The sequence below is a fragment of the Lutra lutra genome, chromosome 7 (assembly GCF_902655055.1).
Source record: "Lutra lutra chromosome 7, mLutLut1.2, whole genome shotgun sequence".
Classification (NCBI taxonomy): Eukaryota; Metazoa; Chordata; class Mammalia; order Carnivora; family Mustelidae; genus Lutra; species Lutra lutra.
Window position 1 is genome coordinate 44,887,850 of NC_062284.1, and position 20,910 is coordinate 44,908,759.

General features: G+C 43.0%; 1 protein-coding gene across 3 annotated transcripts in view; it reads left to right on the forward strand.

The window, feature by feature from the left end:
* SNX1 (sorting nexin 1) overlaps positions 1-20,910 on the forward strand; it is a 35,529-nt gene that overhangs the window by 13,590 nt on the left and 1,029 nt on the right. For all 3 annotated transcript variants that reach the window (XM_047738538.1, XM_047738539.1, XM_047738537.1), the window contains exons 2-14: positions 1,493-1,601; positions 3,995-4,122; positions 4,655-4,721; positions 9,815-9,858; positions 11,570-11,711; positions 12,432-12,510; positions 12,976-13,051; positions 15,249-15,362; positions 15,560-15,653; positions 16,689-16,894; positions 19,353-19,496; positions 20,059-20,139; positions 20,623-20,694. In XM_047738538.1, the coding sequence (XP_047594494.1) occupies positions 1,493-1,601; positions 3,995-4,122; positions 4,655-4,721; positions 9,815-9,858; positions 11,570-11,711; positions 12,432-12,510; positions 12,976-13,051; positions 15,249-15,362; positions 15,560-15,653; positions 16,689-16,894; positions 19,353-19,496; positions 20,059-20,139; positions 20,623-20,694 (1,356 nt within the window). The remainder of the gene's footprint in view (positions 1-1,492; positions 1,602-3,994; positions 4,123-4,654; positions 4,722-9,814; positions 9,859-11,569; positions 11,712-12,431; positions 12,511-12,975; positions 13,052-15,248; positions 15,363-15,559; positions 15,654-16,688; positions 16,895-19,352; positions 19,497-20,058; positions 20,140-20,622; positions 20,695-20,910) is intronic.

Here is a 20,910-nt window from a genome sequence, read left to right on the forward strand (position 1 = left end):
ATACTTACTCATTAAGCTTTATTAGCATAGAAAAGTTTCAGTAGGAGCATTGCTTATTAATATAAATCGTATATATTGGTAGCAGTTTCTTTCCATGAGGATGGCCCCAGTATTGGGATGGAGCTGTTTGCCTGGCAAATTCAGAATACCCAACAGATCTGTCATTTTACTTTGTTTTGTTGGGTCAGAAAAGGCCTGTTTCTGAGGAACAAAGTCCCTCAGATTTGCTAAGGAAATGTTTCATAAAAGATTCCTAAAGTCAGGTCATTTAACTGATTTGGCCTTGGGGTTTGACTTCAAAACCCTGCAACACCACACCATGGCTTTTGAAGCCAGATTCCCAGCATTTTGTTCATGTTCTACACAATCCAGCTTTGTTCATTCTGGTACCGGTCTGGGGCCCCACCCAACACTTGTTTGTGGGTGATCACTGAGCTTTTGATGAAGGCCATCAACTGACTGTATTTTTACCATGTGCCCATTAGGCTAAGCATGACTGGTTTTTATTCTGCTAGCCTGGCATGGGCGTGGTTGAAAGTTGTGTCTGTGGGGGCGCCTGGGTGGCACAGTGGGTTAAAGCCTCTGCTTTTGGCTCAGGTCATGATCCCAGGGTCCTGGGATCGAGCCCCACATCGGGCTCTCTGCTCTGCAGTGAGCCTGCTTCCTCCTCTCTCCCTCTGCCTGCCTCTCTGCCTACTTGTGATCTCTGTCAAATAAATAAATAAAATCTTAAAAAAAAAAAAGAAAAATTGTGTCTGTGTAAGTTAGGGATAAAAAGATAACATATTTGTGAACAGCATTAGATGTAAAGTGTTATACCTTTCTTTGCCTGTCGGGGGGCCAGTAATACCTGCACAACTGCGTTTCTGTGAACAGTTTAGCCAAGGCCATACAGTAAGCCAGGATCAGAGCTTGAATTCTGCAACCTAGTGTGGTGTCCTGGTCACTAGAATGTGCCCCATCAGCATTTGAAAGAATAAAGGTCATCAAGTGAGAAGGGGAAATGCATTTGGACAGGTTTTTTAGAAAATTTTCTGTGTGTACACATAGCCATGTCAGTATCACATGCTTTGGGGTAGGGCATTACAGCAAGGTTATGGTGTTAGAAATTAACTCTGGAATGTATGAGTTTATTTTAGCTCTGTGATTACTTGGGCAGCACTTACATCACTAATGATGATTTGCTGCTAAACACCGGTGGGTACAACTGAGGAACGCATTAAAAGTCACTTTATGGGTTTGTTTTTAAAAGTACTGTTTTAGGGCACCTGGGTGGCTCAGTGGGTTAAAGCCTCTGCCTTCGGCTCAGGTCATGATCCCAGGGTCCTGGGATCGAGCCCCACATCGGGCTTTCTGCTCTGCAGGGAGCCTGCTTCCCCCTCTCTCTCTGCCTGCCTCTCTGCCTACTTGTGATCTCTGTCTGTCAAATAAATAAATAAAATCTTAAAAAAAAAAAAGTACTGTTTTAGTCAGATTATCTCATCATTTACAGAGTAAGCCCCAGTCTCCAAAGAGAATCATTTCCCTTCCCATCAACAATGGCTCCAAAGAAAATGGGATCCATGAGGAACAAGACCAAGAGCCCCAGGATCTCTTTGCAGGCAAGTATGAACTCAAAACCTATCCTAGGAGTCTTCTAAGTCACTGAACTAAACAAGCAAGGTTTCTATTGGAAACATAGCTCGCAAGGATACAATCGTGGGAGATTTCAAATCATGTAGAAAGTAGCCCCTGCCATCAAGAGGGTTAAGGAGTAAGACCTAAACATACAGATAGAGTTAGGCTACTAAACAATGTAAATGTGGCGAGAACAATGCTAGAAATACCAAGTCTCATATCTTCGCTTGAGATCAGACTAAAGTAGTGTATAGCCTTATGATCAAGACTCATGGGGCGCCTGGGTGGCTCAGTGGGTTAAAGCCTCTGCCTTCTGCTCAGGTCATGATCTCAGGGTCCTGGGATCGAGCCCCGCATCGGGCTCTCTGCTCAGCGGGGAGCCTGCTTCCTCCTCTCTCTCTGCCTGCCTCTCTGCCTACTTGTAATCTCTGTCTGTCAAATAAATTAATTAATTAATTTTAAAAAAGACTCATAGTGAGAATTACATTTTGTGTCATAATACAAAATATATGCATACTTATATAAAACTGAAACAAATTTTATTAAGTGACTTACCTTTATTTCAATACAATCTGAAATGTCCTACTGTTTCTCCCTGTTTTTTAAAAGCTATTTGCATCCAATTGAATTGTTTTCACAGTTCACCAATGACCTACATCTTGCAGTTTGGAAAAGACTAGTATGGAGTGAGGTTTCTTAACCTTGGCACTATTAACATTTTGGGCCCAATAATTTTTTTTTTTTTAAAGATTTTATCTATTTATTTGCCAGAGAGAGAGCAAGAGAAAGCAACACAAGCAGGCAGAGAGGCAGGCAGAGGCGGAGAGAGAGGCAGGCTCCCTGCCGAGCAAGGAGCCCGACTCGGGACTCTATCCCAGAACCCCAGGATCATGACCTGAGCCGAAGGCAGCGGCTTAACCCACTGAGCCACCGAGGCACCCCTTGGGCCCAATAATTTTTAATTGTTTTAAGATTTTTTTATTTATTGACTTGTTAGAGCACAAGCAGGTGGAGCAGATTGAGAAACTGGTTGAGTGCCCTTGGAAGACTTCCTAGAAGAAGGATTTATGTAGGAGAAAAGAAGAAAATTTACAGATGGTGGGGCAGGGGATGCAAGGTACATTTGAAGGCCATTCAGTAAACTAGATGGGCCAGAGCAGGGAATTCTGAGAGAAGGCATGGAAGTAAGACTTGAAATGTAGTTTAGGGGACTTTAGACATCAATAATAATTACAGTTTGAATTTTCATTCTACTGTCAATTAAGAGCCATTGGCAGTTTTGAATAAAGAAAGTGATAAGGGTAATGTTTCCAGAAGACTGATCTAGTAGAATTATATAAAATGGATAGCAGTAGAGAAAAACTGGATACTTCAGAAGGCAATCACAAATTTGTTCAAGAATGAAATGGCAGGGCGCCTGGGTGGCTCAGTGGGTTAAGCCTCTGCCTTCCGTTCAAGTCATGATCTCAGGTTCCTGGGATCGAGCCCCGCATCAGGCTCTCTGCTTAGCAGGGAGCCTGCTTCCCCCTCTATCTCTGCCTGCCTCTTTGCCTACTTGTGAGCTCTCTGTCAGATAAATAAATAAAATCTTTTATTAGAAAGAAAAAAAAAGAAAAAAAAGAAAAAAGAAAAAAAGAAAAAAAAGAAAAAAAGAAAAACCTTTTATTAGAAAGATTTTCAGATATTACAACATCTTTTTATCCCCTTTGGACAGCATGTATCAAACATAATCTTAGGGGCCACCTGGGTGGCTCAGTTGGTTAAACATCTGATTTTGGCTCCGGTCATGATCCCAGGGTCCTGATATCAAGTGCTGCATCAGGCTCCCTGCCTAGTGGGGAGCCTGCTTCTCCCTCTCCTCCCCGCTCCTCCCCGTGCTTGTGCTTTCTCCCTCTCTCTCTCTTCTCTCTGTCAAATAAAGTCTTTTTTAAAAAAAGCTTTGCAAGATGGTCTAAAACTATAACTGTAAACAATTACTAAACTGCTAAAACTACATTGCCATCCTCAGGTGTGGCTAATAGTGCCTTTCCCCAAGTGTTACTATGTTTGTATGTTGGGGCTGTTTTTTCTAGCTTACCAGTTTTCCTGACTTCCTTTGATGTCATTTTTTGCTATCTGTGTGCCTGCTGCCTCTAGCTGAAACTTACTCTTCTTTTCCAAACAATTGTAATAGGAATAAATAGTTTACATAAGATTTGGAATATTCCCTATCCCTAACCCCCCCAGCCCAGCCACCGTGGGCATGAAAAGAATTTAAAAAAATAAAAAATAAAAAAAGAGTGGTTGCTCTTGTTTTTTTCTCTTAACTATAGAACTGAAATTTAGCCACCAAAGACCAATTATTGATCTTCATTGTAGAATATCTACTTCTTTTTAGATGCCACAGTAGAGCTCTCCCTGGACAGCACACAAAATAATGAGAAGAAGGTGCCAGCCAAAACGCTCATTTCTCTTCCTCCACAGGAAGCTATAAATTCTTCTAAATCCCAGCCAAGCTATGAAGAGGTGAGAATTTGTGCCTTTGGTCTTGTTTCTTTTGGATTTTTAGGACTATGCTGCCAGTGTAAGGGTCAGTTGAGTATGAACCTTGAGAAAATATTTGTGACTTTTGAAGACCTTTATGGTTAATGGACAGCCACAATCCAATACCTCTTTCTTGGGCAGAGGATAGCCCAAAGGATAGCACAGAGGCTTTCAATGAACACTAATGATACTTAGTGTCTGAAGCTCCCAGATTCAAGAGTGTAGTTTTTCCTCATTCCTTCCTTAGCCCAACAGAGGCAAGTCTTGCAAATTCCTAGTAATTATGCATTATGATCAAAATAATGTTATAAGCAAATAGATGTAACAAAGACCTTTGAACAGGCTTAAAGTTGTGGAAGTTGATACATTGGGAGTGTTGGGAAGGGACAGAGTTGAACACTGTTGTATAGAAGAATATAGCTTGATGTTGTTATACTGATACAAAATAAATGCAGGATAAAATTAATAGCCTTTTTCATGTATTAACTCTCATGGTTTATCTTCTCTTTAAAAGCTAGAGGAAGAAGAACAGGAAGACCAATTTGATTTGACAGTTGGTATAACTGATCCTGAAAAGATAGGTGAGTGTACTTGGGATTCCTTCTGATGTTAGGATGTGGCCAAGGAAAGCATAGCTAGCTAATTTCTACACAGTTGTCTCTAGAGCTGAATTAGCCGACATGAAGTGCTTCATCATTATCTTTCCTGCAAGATTATACTCCTTGCTATTTTATTAGGCTTTTCTTGGCTTTGGAGGGGAGGAAAATCAGAGACATTAAATACTATTAGAATTCTTTTTAAAAGATTGTATTTTATTTTTATTTTTTATTTTCTTTTCTTTAGAACAAACATGAGCAGGGGAAACTGGTGGGGGGGGGCAGAGCTAGAGAAGGAGGGAGTATCTTAAGCAGACTGCACGCCCAATGCAGAGCCCAACACGGGTCTCACCATCCTTAGAGCATGACCTGAGCTAAAGTCAAAAGTCCATCTCTTAACCTACCGAGCCACCCAGAGGCCCCAAAGATTTTATTTTTAAGTAATCTCTATACCCAATGTAGGGCTTGAACCTGCAACTCTGAGATCAAGAGTTACATGTTCCACTGGCTAAGCCAGCCAGGTACCCCAGAATCCTTTTTTTTTTTTTTTTTTTTAAGATTTTATTTATTTATTTGACAGAGAGAGATCACAGGCAGAGAGGCAGGCAGAGAGAGAGGAGGAAGCAGGCTCCCCGCTGAGCAGAGAGCCCGATGCAGGGCTCGATCCCAGGACCCTGAGATCATGACCTGAGCCGAAGGCAGCGGCTTAACCCACTGAGCCACCCAGGCGCCCCCCCAGAATCCTTTTTTAAAAACCCAAACATTGGGGCGCCTGGGTGGCTCAGTGGGTTGGGCCGCTGCCTTCAGCTCAGGTCGTGATCTCACGGTCCTGGGATTGAGCCCCGCATCGGGCTCTCTGCTCAGCGGGGAGCCTGCTTCCTCCTCTCTCTCTCTCTGCCTGCCTCTCTGCCTGCTTGTGATCTCTGTCTGTCAAATAAATAAATAAAAAATCTTTAAAACAAAAACAAAACAAAACAAAAAAAAACCCAAACATTGCTTTTTCCCAAAGAGTTGATGAGATGGTTTTACTCTTTTTGAAATCATAAATTCCATTTACACATCCTAAAACACATGTTCTAAAATTTGAGAGTACTGAATTTGGTTTCCCCCCATAAGTGTGGAATTCTTGTTGTGTATCACTTATCCCTTGATAGCCTAAAGAAGTATGTAAGTCTGCATCTCTCTTTGATAGATAAAAACGAAAGGACCCAAGCTGAATTTTGGTCATATTTGGGGGAAGTTAGATTTTCAGAAAGCACAATGCTTAACTCTGGGCAGAACTTGGATTTTCTGGAGAGCCTTCCCATGTTCCAAGCTTGTAAAAGCTGTTCACAGAGATATTCGCAACAGGCCTCAACTTTCCATGTTCTGTATATAGTCCCTGAAAAACAAGGCTTTACAGAGCTTTTCCTCCTAAACAGGGATGGTGTTTATAATGTTAAGAGGAAAATAAAATCAACCCTTTTTCTGTTCTAAACTAGGAAGAGGAATTTATAAAGTATAATTAGATTTTATGCCAAAAGGTTTGTCATTGAACTGTTGACTTTGACTTTCCCTAGACTGTTGGACTTGTAGGATGTTTATGAGCATCTTTCACAGTTTCCTCATCCAATAGTAGAGGAAACTGGGAACCAGTAGGTGAAATGCAGCTTTCCTGTCAGGTTACAGTATGGCCCATGGTAGAGCCTGGACCAGTACTTTGGATTGCATGTGCAGGATTATTTTTTGCCTCTGTAATATTTTAAATATTCTGTAAGCACATTGATTTTTAAGCTAGTTATTACCTGCTTTATCCTTGGTAGAATAAGAAAAATTATAAGTAAATAATACTGATCGTTTTAATATTTTAATAAAAGTTTTAATAAAAATGATGTTTAAAAAATTAAATAAAGATCATGATGCTTAATAAACCAGGAGAGGGAGGAAGTATATTAGTTTCCTAGGGCTACTGTAATAAAGTACTACAAACAGGGTGAGTTAAAACAACAGGAATATACTCAGAATTCTGAAGGCCAGAAGTCTGAAATCATGGTGTCAGCAAGGCCATCCTCCCTCTGAAGGCACTAGGGAAGATTGTTCCATGCCTCTCCTCTAGCTTCTGGGAGCCTCAGGCATTCCTTGGCCTATAGATGTATCATTCTGATCTCGGCCTTCATTGTCACATGGCATTCTCCCTGGTGTCTTCACATAGCCTTACCTCTATATTTGTCTATCTCTGTCCACATTTCTCTTTATAGGGACACCAGTCACATTGAATTAGGGCCTATCCCCTCTGACCTCATTTTCACTTTACTTCTATAAAGACCCTGTTTCCAAATAAGGTTTATCACATTCTGAGATAACTGGGGCCTTAGGACTTTAAACTTATCTTTTTAAGGGGACAGAATTCAACCCTTAATAGTAATTTAAATTTTCCATGGATCAGATTTATTTAAATACAAATCACTCAGGTGATTAGCTTTCATTCCCTGGCACCATAGTCTAGATTCTTAGTCATGTTGATGCCAAGAAACCAGCTACTTAAAGCATATTCATATTCAAGACGTGATCTGTGGGGGACACCGGGGTGGCTCAGTCAGTTAAGCTCTGCCTTCAGCTCGGGTCATGATCCTAGGGTCCTGGGATCAAGTCATACATCAGGCTTTTCCCTCTGCCTGCCACTTCTTCTGCTTGTGCATTCACTTGCTCTCTGACAAAAGAAATAAATAAAATCTTTATTAAAAAAAAAAAAAAAAAGTCCTGATCTTGGGGTCCCTGGCTGGTTTAGTCAGTGGTGCATGCAGCTCTTGATCTCCGGGTCATGAGTTTGAACCCCACACTGGGTATAGAGATTACTTTGGGAAAAAAAAAAAAAAAAACCCCACCTGATCTTTAGAACAATACCTTCTGTTTATGTGGGCTGTTTATATTCAACACGTGCTTCTCATTCCTACACACAATCTAGATAAGAATCCAGGGTGCCTGGCTGACTCAGTCAGTGGAGCATGCAACTCTTGATCTTAGGGTCGTGAGTTAGAGCCCCACATTGTGTGTAGAGATTACTTAAAACCTTAAAAACATTGATTAATTAATTGAGGTGCCTGGGCGGTGCAGTTGGTTAAGCGGCCAACTCTTGGTATCTGCTCAGGTGGTTGATCTCAGGGTCATGAGATCGAACCCCAGCCTCACATTGACATGGAGTCTGCTTTAGATTCTCTCTCCCTCCGCCCCTTCCACTCATGCGCGCGCGCACTTTCTCTGCTGAAAATCAAGTAAAGAAATGTTTTTTAAAAATTAATTAGAATTGGGGCGCCTGGGTGGCTCAGTGGGTTAAGCCACTGCCTTCGGCTCAGGTCATGATCCCGGGTCCTGGGTTCAAGCCCCACATCGGGCTTTCTGCTCAGCGGGGAGCCTGCTTCCTCCTCTCTCTCTGCCTGCCTCTCTGCTTACTTGTGATTTCTCTCTGTCAAATAAATAAATAAAAAAAATCTTTAAAAAAAAATAATAAAAATAAAAATTAATTAGAATCTAATTAATTAATTAGAATCCCACTCATACCAGGATGTGCTTTTTAGAGCCTTGGTAATTGTATAGGCCATCTCCAACTTTCTGAAATTATTTAGGAAATTAACGTTAAATTTAAAACTGCTGTATTACTTCCTCATTTCCATATTTTATGAACTCTGTATGTACATGCAGGTATGTTTTTTCTCATTGTCTCAGTAAAAGCAGCAGATACACTGGCAAACTGAAGATCCTGCTTTGCTCTTACGTTTTATGGATGTTTGCACTTAGGCTTCCCTTTATTCTAGGCACTAAATTATGGGATTAACCTTTTAGAAATTTGACTATGACCTGTGAGTGAAATTCTGAATACTTCTTTCATAAAGTAAATTTAGATTTTTTTTTCCTTTTATAGTAAACATTCTTAGTAGTGTTACACAATGTAGCGTAAGTGATTTAGAAGAGAACTAACAGTGGTAATTGATACGCAGTGATTTCTAAGGTTTAGCTTATGATTTCTGTTTCATACACACCCTTTTGGTAGGATTAGAGAGGTAGAGAAGACAAGCCCTCTGTTCCTGTATAATCTCCAGCTCATCTGTGTACTTTATAAAAGCAGGCATTCCTAGCCATGTCATTGAAACCAAGTCGCAGTATGGGACCCTGCTGATCTGGTACTGTACCTTCTTCCCCTGGGCCCTCTCCCAGGACCAGTTCAGAAGCTTAAGCAGCTAGTAATTGTTGACCTAGGTTTTCCTGTTTGGTGTGGGGAAATAATTGAGGGGTTGGGAGGAAGGGAACAAAACCAACCCAAAACACCAGATTCTAGCACTGGAGCTTTGTCTGAGTCCAGTGTATGTCTTTTCACTACTCAGGGAGTCAATGGTGCCTTTATGTCCCTAAGTGGTCTAGGTCAGGACACTACCACAGAGAAAAACAATTGCCTGAATCCCAAATTATTTAACAGTCAAAGGCTTTTTCAGAAAAATAATTCCTCCAGGAAAGAGATTTGTGTGACATCAGGCAGCCGGAGCGTCTTCCTGCCAGGCCCTTTGCTCTGGGTGAACATGCTAGATGAGAGAGGTCAGTGTCCCCAGGACCAATGGAGGGGTCCGTGACAGTATTTCTGAAAGAGCAAACCGAGCCCAGAGCTAGCTTAGGGTAGAACTGCTTGTTTCCTTTTACATCAGTTGCTTCCTTCTCCTCCTGCTGCTTTATACAGCAAGAGAATTGTTTGGTTTTAGACAGATGTGTATAACCAGCCCAAATATTGGCATGGTAACAACCAATGGATTGTCAGTATCCAGTGCTGCTTTGTGGAGGGTATAAATGGAGCCTGGCCTTGGAACAGGGGGCTGACTCTCTTGTCTCTCTCAACCTGGGGCCCTGCCAGTATCTGTGGGGCCATGATATGTGACACAGAGACCCTAAGGCAAAGTAGAAGATTGTAGGATAGTATATAAAGCTTGGGGATGAAACAAGTATCCCTTCTTATACAGGGCTCCTGTGGCTTATGATTCCTGGTTAAATGTGAGCAAGATCAGCCCTGCTTTGATTCACAGAATATCCTCTTGTGCTTTCTTGTTTTCTCACAGGGGATGGTATGAATGCCTATGTAGCCTACAAAGTTACAACACAGGTGAGTCCAAGTGACCCTACTGGTGACCAGCTTAATAGATTTGGGTGTTTATACCAAGAAGGTCATCATTCAGATTATTTCTGGGTATTTCTTTAGTTTCTTTGCCAACATCCTCCTTCAAGTTTACTCAAGATGGAGCAAGCCTGCATCCCTTTGGTAATCTCATCTGAGCCTTTCCACTTTTCTTCCAGAGAGCTAACACTTCAGTATGAAACTTTGTAAGTTTTATTAAGACATGTGGTATATCTGATATATTCCCATCCCTCTTAGGACCTTTGTGGCTTAGAATTAGTTTGGTGGATTGCCCCAAACTGTATCACCTATTTAAAAATCATCAGTTCTTTGGAGGTTTCCTGTGTGGAGCTTCTTTTAATACTTTCCCTACCCTTTTACCCCTCGGGTCTGGTCTTCCTTTTTTATATAACATTAATGCATACAAAACTTACACGATGTTGTATGCAGGTTATGAAGCATAAAAAATGAAGCCCTGAACCTACCACCAGTCTTAAGATGAGTACCATTGAATCCACCTACGTGTTTCTCCCTGTCCTATCGCCTGCCTCACACCTTCAGGGCAACCACTCTCCTGAGTTTCTCATTTCCTTTATAAAGAGTCTTCACATACATATCTCTGAACAATATACTGTTTTGCTTTGTTCTTAAATTTCATAAAAACGGCATCATGCTGAAAATAGTGCTTTCTTTACTAGCATTGTTTCTCAGACCCATCCATGTTTTGTGTAGCTGTAGTTAGTCTGTTGTGTGATTATAGCATAATATATTTACCCATTTTCCTGTTGTGAATATTCGGCATGTTTCCAGTTTTTGTAATTACAAACCATGACCTTTCTTGCACATGTCTGCTAGTAAACACCTGGAAGGGTTTCTCTAGGGTCTATAACCAGGAGTAGTTCCCCTGGGTCATAGAGCAAATGTTGAGAAAAGGGAATACAATCTTTCATTTTTGTTTTTGGAATACAAACTTTTTAGAAGTCTTTGTACCAGTTTATACTCCCATTGGCATGTGTAAAAGTTCTCCTTGATATACTACTTTGCCAACAATCGGCAAGGACAACCTCCTTTAATTTTGCCTACCTGGTGAGTATTAAATGATCTGTCATTAGGATGTAGGCCTAGTCTTTTTTACTAGAAGTCTCCTTTATATTGTCTCACTACTACTTGTTGGCAGGCCACCTGTGAGTTCTAGATTCAGTGACACTTTAGAAGTTAAAGTATCTACAGTGTGGACATTTCACCTGGTACGCCCCCTTTAATCTGTCTTTAGTTTTGCTGCTTTAATTCCAGCAGCCAGTACCCTTAATAAAGCAGTGCAAGATGAATGGGTTATAGGTGACCATAGATTTCCACTTTAAACTAGACTTCAAAATCTGTTTCCTTTTAGAGCAAGGGTTCTTAGCCTGGAAGTAGAACTGGATTTGAATTCAATTAGTTGCCTTTATATTCCTGTACATTTTATGTTATGCATTTAAAATCATCATTCTGAGCAGGGCTCTGTAGACTCCCAGACAGCCAGGGGGTTCTGAAGTTCAAAAAGTTTAAGAATCTCAGCCTTGGAGAGAGTTATTTGCCAGGTGGCTAAAGGATAGGGATCTGGGAAATAGGTTCCTTTCACATCAGCCAGATGACTTTAAAGGTACTTAATCATCTTCTGTTTGAAATGAAATCACCTTGTGTTTTTTCTGTCCCCAAGACAAGCCTACCAATGTTCAGAAGTAAACAGTTTGCAGTGAAAAGAAGATTTAGTGACTTCCTGGGTCTTTATGAGAAGCTTTCAGAGAAACATTCTCAGAATGGCTTTATTGTCCCTCCTCCACCCGAGAAAAGCCTAATAGGTAAGCTGTGTGGTCTTTATTCTGCTTGGAATCTTTTCCTTTGCATTCTTTCTGTAATATACTTTCTGATTAGTACATGAGACTATTAACAGTATGGAATCTTATAGGTAGGAAAGAGATATTTCCAATGTTTTCCTATAACTTACACGAGGTCTAGAGGGATAGCATGTTTTGACATGTACTCTTTCCTCAGGTGCAGTAGGAGGCTCTGCTCTGAGCTTTCACAGCTCTGTGTGTTTACGTGTGTTGTGTTGTGTTCATGTTTGTATCGATGTAGGTGTGTTGTGTTGTGTTCATGTTTGTATTGGTATCAGGAGTCTTAAATGATTTCTGTTTCCTTCAGACTGAAATGTACTAAGTTGAAGGGGGATCGGCAGCAGGGGAGGGGGACTGAGGAACCTTTTCACTGCCATCATTTGATATTTGTTAATCTATACTCAGAGTCCTGTGGCCCCTTTTAGAAAACGTATAATGTTCTGCAAGTCCCAGAGTTACTAACCTTCAGCACTTTGAGACTAGTTCAGAATATGACTCTCATGTAAAGAACCTTTTGTTCATGCATTCTCATGACATAGAAGCGTAGAAGTGGCCTTTGGTTGTTTTTTGTAATGCTGTTCTCATTGCCTTTCCTCTTGTGGACTTTTTTTACAGGTTATTACTATTTTTTTAATTCATGATGATTTATTTACATTTATTTCTACTTTTCAAATTCCATTTCAGGCATGACAAAAGTAAAAGTTGGGAAGGAAGATTCTTCTTCTGCAGAATTTCTTGAAAAACGGAGGGCCGCTCTAGAAAGGTAAGTGCCATACGACCCTTTTCCTAAATGACATAAGAACAGGTGAGAGGCTGAAACTGAGACTTAACCATGAAGCATTCACTGAAGTTAGTAGAGATGAGACTTGACTGAATTAAAGATGCACACCTCTGCAAGCTCTTTAATCTTTTCTAAGTCCCTGACCTTCCCACCTTAGGAACAGACCATCTTCTTTTCTTACCTCATCCCAAGTGAGCAGACAAGGATATCCCCTTGGACAATCACATATGAACGGCTCCGAGGTCTCTTTCTGAGCAGTTATTTTTCTTCCCTTTTTAGAAAAGTGAGGAACGTGAATTTAAATGTGCTTATAAGCAGAGACACACTTAAGTGCCTTATCTGAGGACATGTTAAAGTAATGAAAGATGTACCCTTGCCTACACTGTATGACACCCAAAACTTTGTGAGGCCAGGTTGACTAGCCAGATAACTGCTTATACCTTGTAGGTACCTTCAGAGGATTGTGAATCATCCTACCATGTTACAGGACCCTGATGTCAGGGAGTTCTTGGAAAAAGAAGAGGTTAGTATTATACAAACTGAATTTCATAATTTCTCTCTGCCTCTAGTGAAATGAAACCAGTTCACTCAACAAACACTTGAGCACTTTACATGCATTTAGTTCAGTACAAGACTATATCCTAATTTGTAAGCCCCTCAAGAATGACAGGTATTTTTCAGCCTTTGAAATAAAAGAAGTTCTACCTGTATTCAAAAGCAACTGGTTTTAGAGGTCAGACTGCAACCTAGTTTTATCTTACTGGAACAACACAATGATCTGTTTGGCAAGTCCTTTTCATGTCTTTCATAAGTTACTACTTGGCTCAGATTGAATGCTTGTTTTATAGCAGGAGCTGAGGGGCATTGGTTCAAAACGGGTTACCACACACCACAGAACTGCCATGTAGCAAAAGTGTTGATTCAAGTAGACAGTCTTTTGTACAGGCTATGCATAGACTATTCATGATTGTGAAAAATTGGAGATGGTCCAATTACTAACAGTTAAAGAAGTAAGTGAGATATACAGTGCAACAAATACTTTATTCTTAACAGAATAATTCTGAACAGAAAATATACAGAAGTGTTTATATATATTCATTGGAAATATACATTAAAAGAATTACATGGGGTGGTGCCTGGCTGGCTTAGTTGGTAGAGCATGTAACTCTTGATCTCAGGATCATGAGTTCAAGCCCCATGTTGGGTTTAGAGCTTACTTTAAAAAAATAAAAATAAAAATTTATGGAAAGTGAAACTTGAAACAGCACGTATATAGAGCTATAGGAACATGTTAGTCATTAAGGATCTCTAGAAACACTGGATTAAAATAGTGTTGTATCTCATATGAAAAAAACTGGAAGGAAGGAAATGACAGGGTAGGACTATCATTTTGTATTTGTTTTTTCATTTTGTTATTTTAAAGGTTTTATTTGTTATTTTAAATTTTTATTTGCATATAGTATGCATTACTGTCATGAAGAAAATGGTACTAAGTATATGGGTTTTTTTCCCCAAAAAATGAAACTTTTTAATTACAGTTTCTTTACTGAATGCAGAAATCTTTTCGGGTGCCTGGGTGGCTCAGTGGGTTGGGCCTCTGCCTTCGGCTCAGGTTATGATCTCAGGGTCCTTGGGATCAAGCCCCACATCAGGCTCTCTGCTCAGTGGGGAGCCTGCTTTCCCCTTTCTCTCTCTGCCTGATGTTCTGCCTACTTGTGATCTCTCTCTCTGTGAAATAAATAAGTAAAATCTTAAAAAAAAAAAAAAAAAGGAAGAAGAAGAAGTCGTCTTTTCATTCCTCTGGGATTCCTATATCCATTTTTCTTTTTTAGTCCCTCATCCCCACTTCATATCCCTAAAACAGGGCTTGTCTGCAACAGCACTTTTGACACTTAGGTCTGGATCATTCTTTGCTCTAGAGAGCTGCCCTGTGCATTGTAGGGATAGCAGCGTCCCTGGCTTCTATCCAGTAGATGCCAGTATTACCCCTCCCCAGTCTGAACAGCTAGAATTATGTCCAGCCATGGCCAGATGTCACCTAGGGGACAAAATGGCCCCAAGTTGAAAACTACTGCCCTATAATCTAATTTTTCAGCATGGTGTACTATAATTACTGTAGATTCTTTAGCATCCGTTCCATACCTTGGGAAAGTAGTGGTAGGACTGAACCAACCAAGTTGTTTCTAAATGTTTGGCATGCTTGGCTTAACAAGATCATCCCTAAAAAGTAACCTCAATCTGAACAAATAATGCTCCTGTCCTTAGACCTTTGTTCACCGAGGAAAATCCAAATGGAATCATAGGACAGCTTCAAAGCTTCTCAAGACCTTATATCCAGTTGTGTGCAGAGTATGCTAACCCAAAGGATCTTTTAACAAAAGTGTTAAAAAGTGTGTTTGAAATTTAAGCAGTTCATGCCTGGGATGACAGTCTCAACACGAGGTCATCTGGCCACGTAACCATCCTACTCTCATTTCTTTCTGCACACTATATCAAAAGCTGAAAATTTTGCTAATTCTGCTTAACATAGTCCTTTGATTTTTTTTTTCTTTGTGTATGTACTAGTTACAGATGTGTCTAACTGCTTTTGAAAACAGCAATCTACAGTTCAAATAATTTGTTTAGCAAGTTTTGGGCATACCATCTGATGGATACTAATTCTTCTGAACCTAAAATAGGGGCAGCAGATAACATGCCATCCCGCCTTCTTGGTCTTGTAGCTGCCACGCGCCGTGGGTACCCAGACATTGAGTGGCGCTGGTCTCCTCAAGATGTTCAACAAAGCCACAGATGCCGTCAGTAAAATGACCATCAAGATGAATGAATCAGACATTGTGAGTAGCCCTGTGTCTCTCAGCTTCCCCTGCTCCCTCAGTCTTATGAGTCAGAGGCCCTGAAGAGTCCTGAATTTCTCAGAGACTTTCTTTTTAAGAGAATTCAGTCCCTTTTTAAAAAACAACTGCTAAGGAAATGCCATGCTGGATGACTATATGAGTTCCCTCCATTAAAGATCTGGGCTTTTGTGTTTCAGTGGTTTGAGGAGAAGCTCCAGGAAGTAGAGTGTGAAGAGCAGCGCTTACGGAAACTGCATGCTGTTGTAGAAACTCTAGTCAACCATAGGAAAGGTAACAACCTCGGAAATGTTCTTGGAGCTGGGGGAAATTGATGTTTGCTAGTGAGCTGGAGATGGGAGGACATCCTGTCCCCAAGTCTGTCAGCCATTCAAGTGGAAATTCTCAGCCCACCTAGTCCTTGATGTGCTCATCAAAAAGGTATGCCCTGCACCTCCCACCTCAGCCACTGTGATCATTGTACTTTCTACCTGAGAAGGATACAGGGAAGCCAGCCCACACTCATGGCCTTCAGATGGTATGATTTGAATTGGTGGCTTTTATCCAAAGTGATGTCACACACTTCAGCTACATGATCAGATGGGCAGTATGTAAATTCATGGAAACCATGTATGTCTCCTAACTTTTACCTAAGAGCTACTAAAATTTGCCACGTTTGAATGCATTCCTTCCCTGCCTTAAACATGGTAAGAATCAGAAATCAAAACAGGCAGAAAACTGTTAGAATGAAGACAATGTAAGGGTTGGCAAAGTAGGGCCTGACCCATGGGCCACTTCTGGCTCTCAGCCTTTGCTCCAAGGTGGGAATGGTTTTTACATTTTTGAAGAGAAGAGTGAAAAAATAGAGTAAGTGAGACTGTATGTGGTCCACGAAGCTTCAGTCCTCAGGCCCTTCACAGAAAATGTTTGTCCTGCTCTAGAACATACAAGACTTGGAGTGTGCACATACATTCATTCTCTGTCTTGCAAACAGACTGCTAACAGTGAGCTTTAATGTGAAAATTAGAATCATTCCTTTGGCCTATTTGTATTAACTGCCCCTACTTCTCCAGGAATATTGGAGCTGCTTCTTCCAGGTAGGCCTCAACCTAGTGATCCTTAGGCCAGCAGGTGCTTCTCCCTGCTTGTGTGACCACACTGAACTCTGCTCTCTCTATTAAGTCCGAGTGGCCGGGGTCTAAGTGACTGGGTCACAGAGCCCCCCATTGTTAGATATGCAGAGGCAGCTTTGCTAAGACATGCCATGCAGTGCCAGCTGACTTCTCCCTTTTCCTTGTGAGATCAGAGGCCTCTGCTGTCTTCTTCCAGAGCTAGCACTGAACACAGCCCAGTTTGCAAAGAGTCTAGCCATGCTTGGGAGCTCTGAGGACAACACAGCATTGTCACGGGCACTCTCCCAGCTGGCTGAGGTGGAAGAAAAAATTGAGCAGCTCCACCAGGAACAGGCCAACAATGACTTCTTCCTCCTTGCTGAGCTCCTGAGTGACTACATTCGTCTCCTGGCCATTGTCCGCGTAAGCTTCTTTTTCCTTTCCTCTTTCTCCCTGCTCCCATTGATTTAAGTTGTCTTTCTTTTGCTTTTCCCCTTCCCAAGACATTTCCATCCATTATAGCTGAAAATAGATGTAGCTTTATTCTCTCAGGAGAGAAGGTATCTTTTGAACCAAAAAATCCATTTAACTGTTAGCTAGTTATCACAGAGTCATTTTGAGGCCTACAGCCAGTTTTTAAAATACTAAAATATTTGGAGAAGAGACTACTCTTGAATTTCCAAGTAGGCCCCTCCTTATTGTTGAAGCTGGACAGTGCTCCTTTCTTCAAACGAGGCTTATTATAGACCTGCTATCTTGGCCTTCGTGGAGCAGTGACTTCCTCAGTCTTTGGTCTTTGCCTCCTTAACAGTAAGCAGCAGCTTTGCCCTGGTAAGAGCTCTTGCTGGCTTCCACTTGTCCCTCTAACGTGGGCAGTCAGGTAACTACACGGAACTGGCTTGGCATTGCATGGAGGAGTGTGGCCAGGGGGCTGAGAGAGCTTGTCACTGGAGTCCTTTGTGTGCTGTGCTGCCCACACTGGTAACAACACTGCAGCCTGCCTCTCAGGTCAAGTACCTCACCTCTTCTCCTGGTAACCAGGGCAGTCTGGTTTCCCAAGACCTTTTAGGGTGGCCAAGGAACCTTTACTGGGCAGTGGTATTCGCTCTTGCATGGTCCCCTATGATAGAGGAAAGAGCCAAGAGGGATCCTGGCACCTGCCTTATAAGGCCTGGGTCTGCCCCTGAACCAGCTTGGGACCAGGATGGACCTCTGAGTTGGAACAGGGCCACCTTCACTCCCCATCTCCAGCATTCCCCCACCAGGGAGCTCCTGTGTTGTCAAGAACCGAGCTGCTCCCAGGCCTCTCATTTCCTCCGTGGTAGAGTTGTTCATGTGGTCTGTGAGGTTGCTTATTGTCCTCCCCCTCAGCTGTCTGGTTTGCTGCTAACTCCAGACTGATAAGAGGCTGGAAAAATAACCTGCTTTGGAATTCGTAGAACTGGTCCGACTACAAAAACTGGAGCGCAACCTCAGGGACGTGCCCTCTCTGGGGAAGTCTTCAGAGGGGGGCATTGTTTGGAGTCTCAGGAGAGCACAGCTCTGGGATGTGACCATCCCCCCCACCCCTTGCCCCCAGGCTGGGTGAGCCTCTATGGACAGCGATGAGAGAGGCCCAGCCTAGAGCTCTGGACAGGGGCTGGGGCAGCATGCCTGCGTGCAGAACTGCGAGCTAGGCTTCTCTCAGAGACCCTTCACCTGCCCATGAGGGTAGGCAGTAGGATTGAGGTGATGAGCAAATATTTCTTTTCTGCTTTTCCCTGAACCTGGAGCTACACCACTCTTAACCCAGAAGGTTAGGCTTGAGTCTTTCATGGATACAAAGTTACCTTTACCTGTCCTTTGACATTGAGCTGCTAGGAAGTTTCAAGTGAGCACACGTGACACGGCTGGAAAAGGTGAATGTGGTGGCAGTTTCCCTCCCTAGGGTTCAAACTTTGGTAAAGGGTTGCACTAAGGAGACCTAGAAAACATCTAGGGGACTTCTGCAGCAAAGGAGAGCAAATGGAACAGGGCTGGAAGGCTGGCCCCGGGTTCAGATCTCTCATCAGGCCGCCTCTTGAAGTCTTACTGAGCCAATGGGGGTGGTGGATGGCGTGGTTAGGCCACCAGCTCTCCTCTGGAAATGAGATCAAGGGACTGGAATGAGGGCAAACCAGCAAGTAGACCTTGGGGAGCTTCTTGTGAGCCTTGATAGCCTTCCACAGTTGAATATGTAGATGAGATGGAAGCTATGTGTCCCATGGTAGCTGCAATTATTTATTTAAAGATCTGTTAAGCTAACCGTGTATACTATTTGGTGTTAATTTAAAGGCTGCTTCCTTAGATTGGCCTTGCCTGGTGTATCTTCCAGGCTGTCATTTGGTTATAGGTCCCCTGCTTGTTTTCTCTGTAGTCTGCATACATATAATCATTTATTGGTAATTATTAATATAATGTTAGCCTTTTCTGTTAGATTATAAGCTCCATTAAAAGCAGAACCATGTGTTTCATTACCCACTGCCTTCTTAGTTCCTGGCACATGGCAGGAGCTCAGGAAGGGTGTGGAGACCAATGGACTAATCTGAGGGAAGCAGTTCAGAAGCCATAGTACTGGGCATTGGCATCAGGCCACCTGCTGTGCTCCCAGCCATCCAGCCTGGGGAGTCGCATGAATCAGCATGGCCTCCTGGAGGCTGGGAGAGGAGTCTTAGCCAAGCTTGTGCATTTTGATATTAGGCTTCCAGCTGGGCACTAACATGTGGCTGCAGAACCTGCCCTTGCTCCGTCCTTCTCTAGCACAGCTGCCCACACCCCCCACCCTCCCGCCCCCCACCCCTGGCAGAGCCGGTGGCGCTCCTGCAGGGTTGGTTGTGCTCTTCCCCAACCCCCCGCTCCACAGGCTGCCTTCGACCAGCGCATGAAGACCTGGCAGCGCTGGCAGGACGCTCAAGCTACGCTGCAGAAGAAACGGGAGGCTGAGGCTCGGCTGCTTTGGGCCAACAAGCCTGACAAACTGCAGCAGGCCAAGGATGAGATCTTAGAGGTGAGGCCCCCCAAGGCAGACCATTGCGGGTATTCGACTGACTCCTGAATGAGCCCAGGTCCCATCCCACCCAGATGCTTGAACCCCCACAGCAGGCGAGGGAGCTGTTTGAGTCTAAAGGCGGTGGCTGCTGGGGAAGCCTCGGAGGAGTCCCGGCTTGCTCCTGTGCCATTCCACCCCTGCTGGTCAAGTCAGAATCTCCGAGGGAGGGGTCTTGGGTGGGTCTTCAGAAAACTCCAAGGTGGTTCAGATATGCCCCTCTGGTGGTGAGAATGAAATTCAGTTCTCTGGAACTCCCAGCTGTGCTGGTGGGTGCTTGAGCCAGAGGCTACGGAGTGTCGGAACTTGCTTAGAGATCAGGCCTGGCCTGGCACACGCAGTACCTCTTTTCCAGCCAGATGGCCTTACACACTGAATCCCATATGGTTTCTAATCTTACGCAGAGGGATGGAAAGACATAATGACCAATTCAGGTCTCATATGTAGAATTGCTATCCAGGGGTAAAGACTCAGTAATGGTACCATAATATTAAGTGACCCTTCCTTTCCCCTTTCTTCCCAGTGGGAGTCTCGTGTGACTCAGTATGAAAGGGACTTTGAAAGGATTTCAACTGTGGTCCGAAAAGAAGTGATACGGTTTGAGGTGAGATAGAACATCCTGCTTCTCACACGTGTGCAGTGCCTGATTTTAGTGGTAGTGTTGGTTTTGTTCATGTCTGTCGAGTAGGGAGATAGATGGAAGTGCTGGTGACTTGGTACTTGTGAACAGACGTGGCCTGTGTGTGTGTGTGTGTGTGTTTACATGTGTGTTCTGAGGCAAAGTAGCTGGCCTGTGTCGTTAGACCAGAGCAGTTAGACGCAAAACAAAGCTTGCAATTGTCCTGTGTCCTTTGGTCCCCTTTCCTTGCTCCTCTCTTCCTTCATCCCCCAACCCCCCCACCCACCATGAAGAAAACTTTGCAAGGCCTCAGCAGAAGCTGTGTGACTGGAAATTATAGCTGTTCCAGCTGCTGGCTCTAGTTTCCGAGGCTGTGTTTGGCCTTGGTCAGCATTACACACCACCATCCCATCAAGAGGGGTAGGAGCAACTGTCTGGATGATCACTCTAGAATCCTGTCTCCTGTAGAAAGAGAAATCCAAGGACTTCAAAAACCATGTGATCAAGTACCTTGAGACACTCCTGTCCTCACAGCAGCAGGTATGTACGTTATACATGACTGTCCTCCTCTGCCTGCTCCAGAGGCCAGCTGCCTTCTGTGGGCTTTGGTCACAGGATGGGATGGGCTGGCCCTATTGCTCAAACGTGGAACATCTAACAGGGTCTTTTGCTAAGCAGGATTGCCCAAATCTACAAGAAGTAAGTTTTTAAGGACAAACCCCAACTCTCCCTATAACCCCGTGGTACCACCTAACC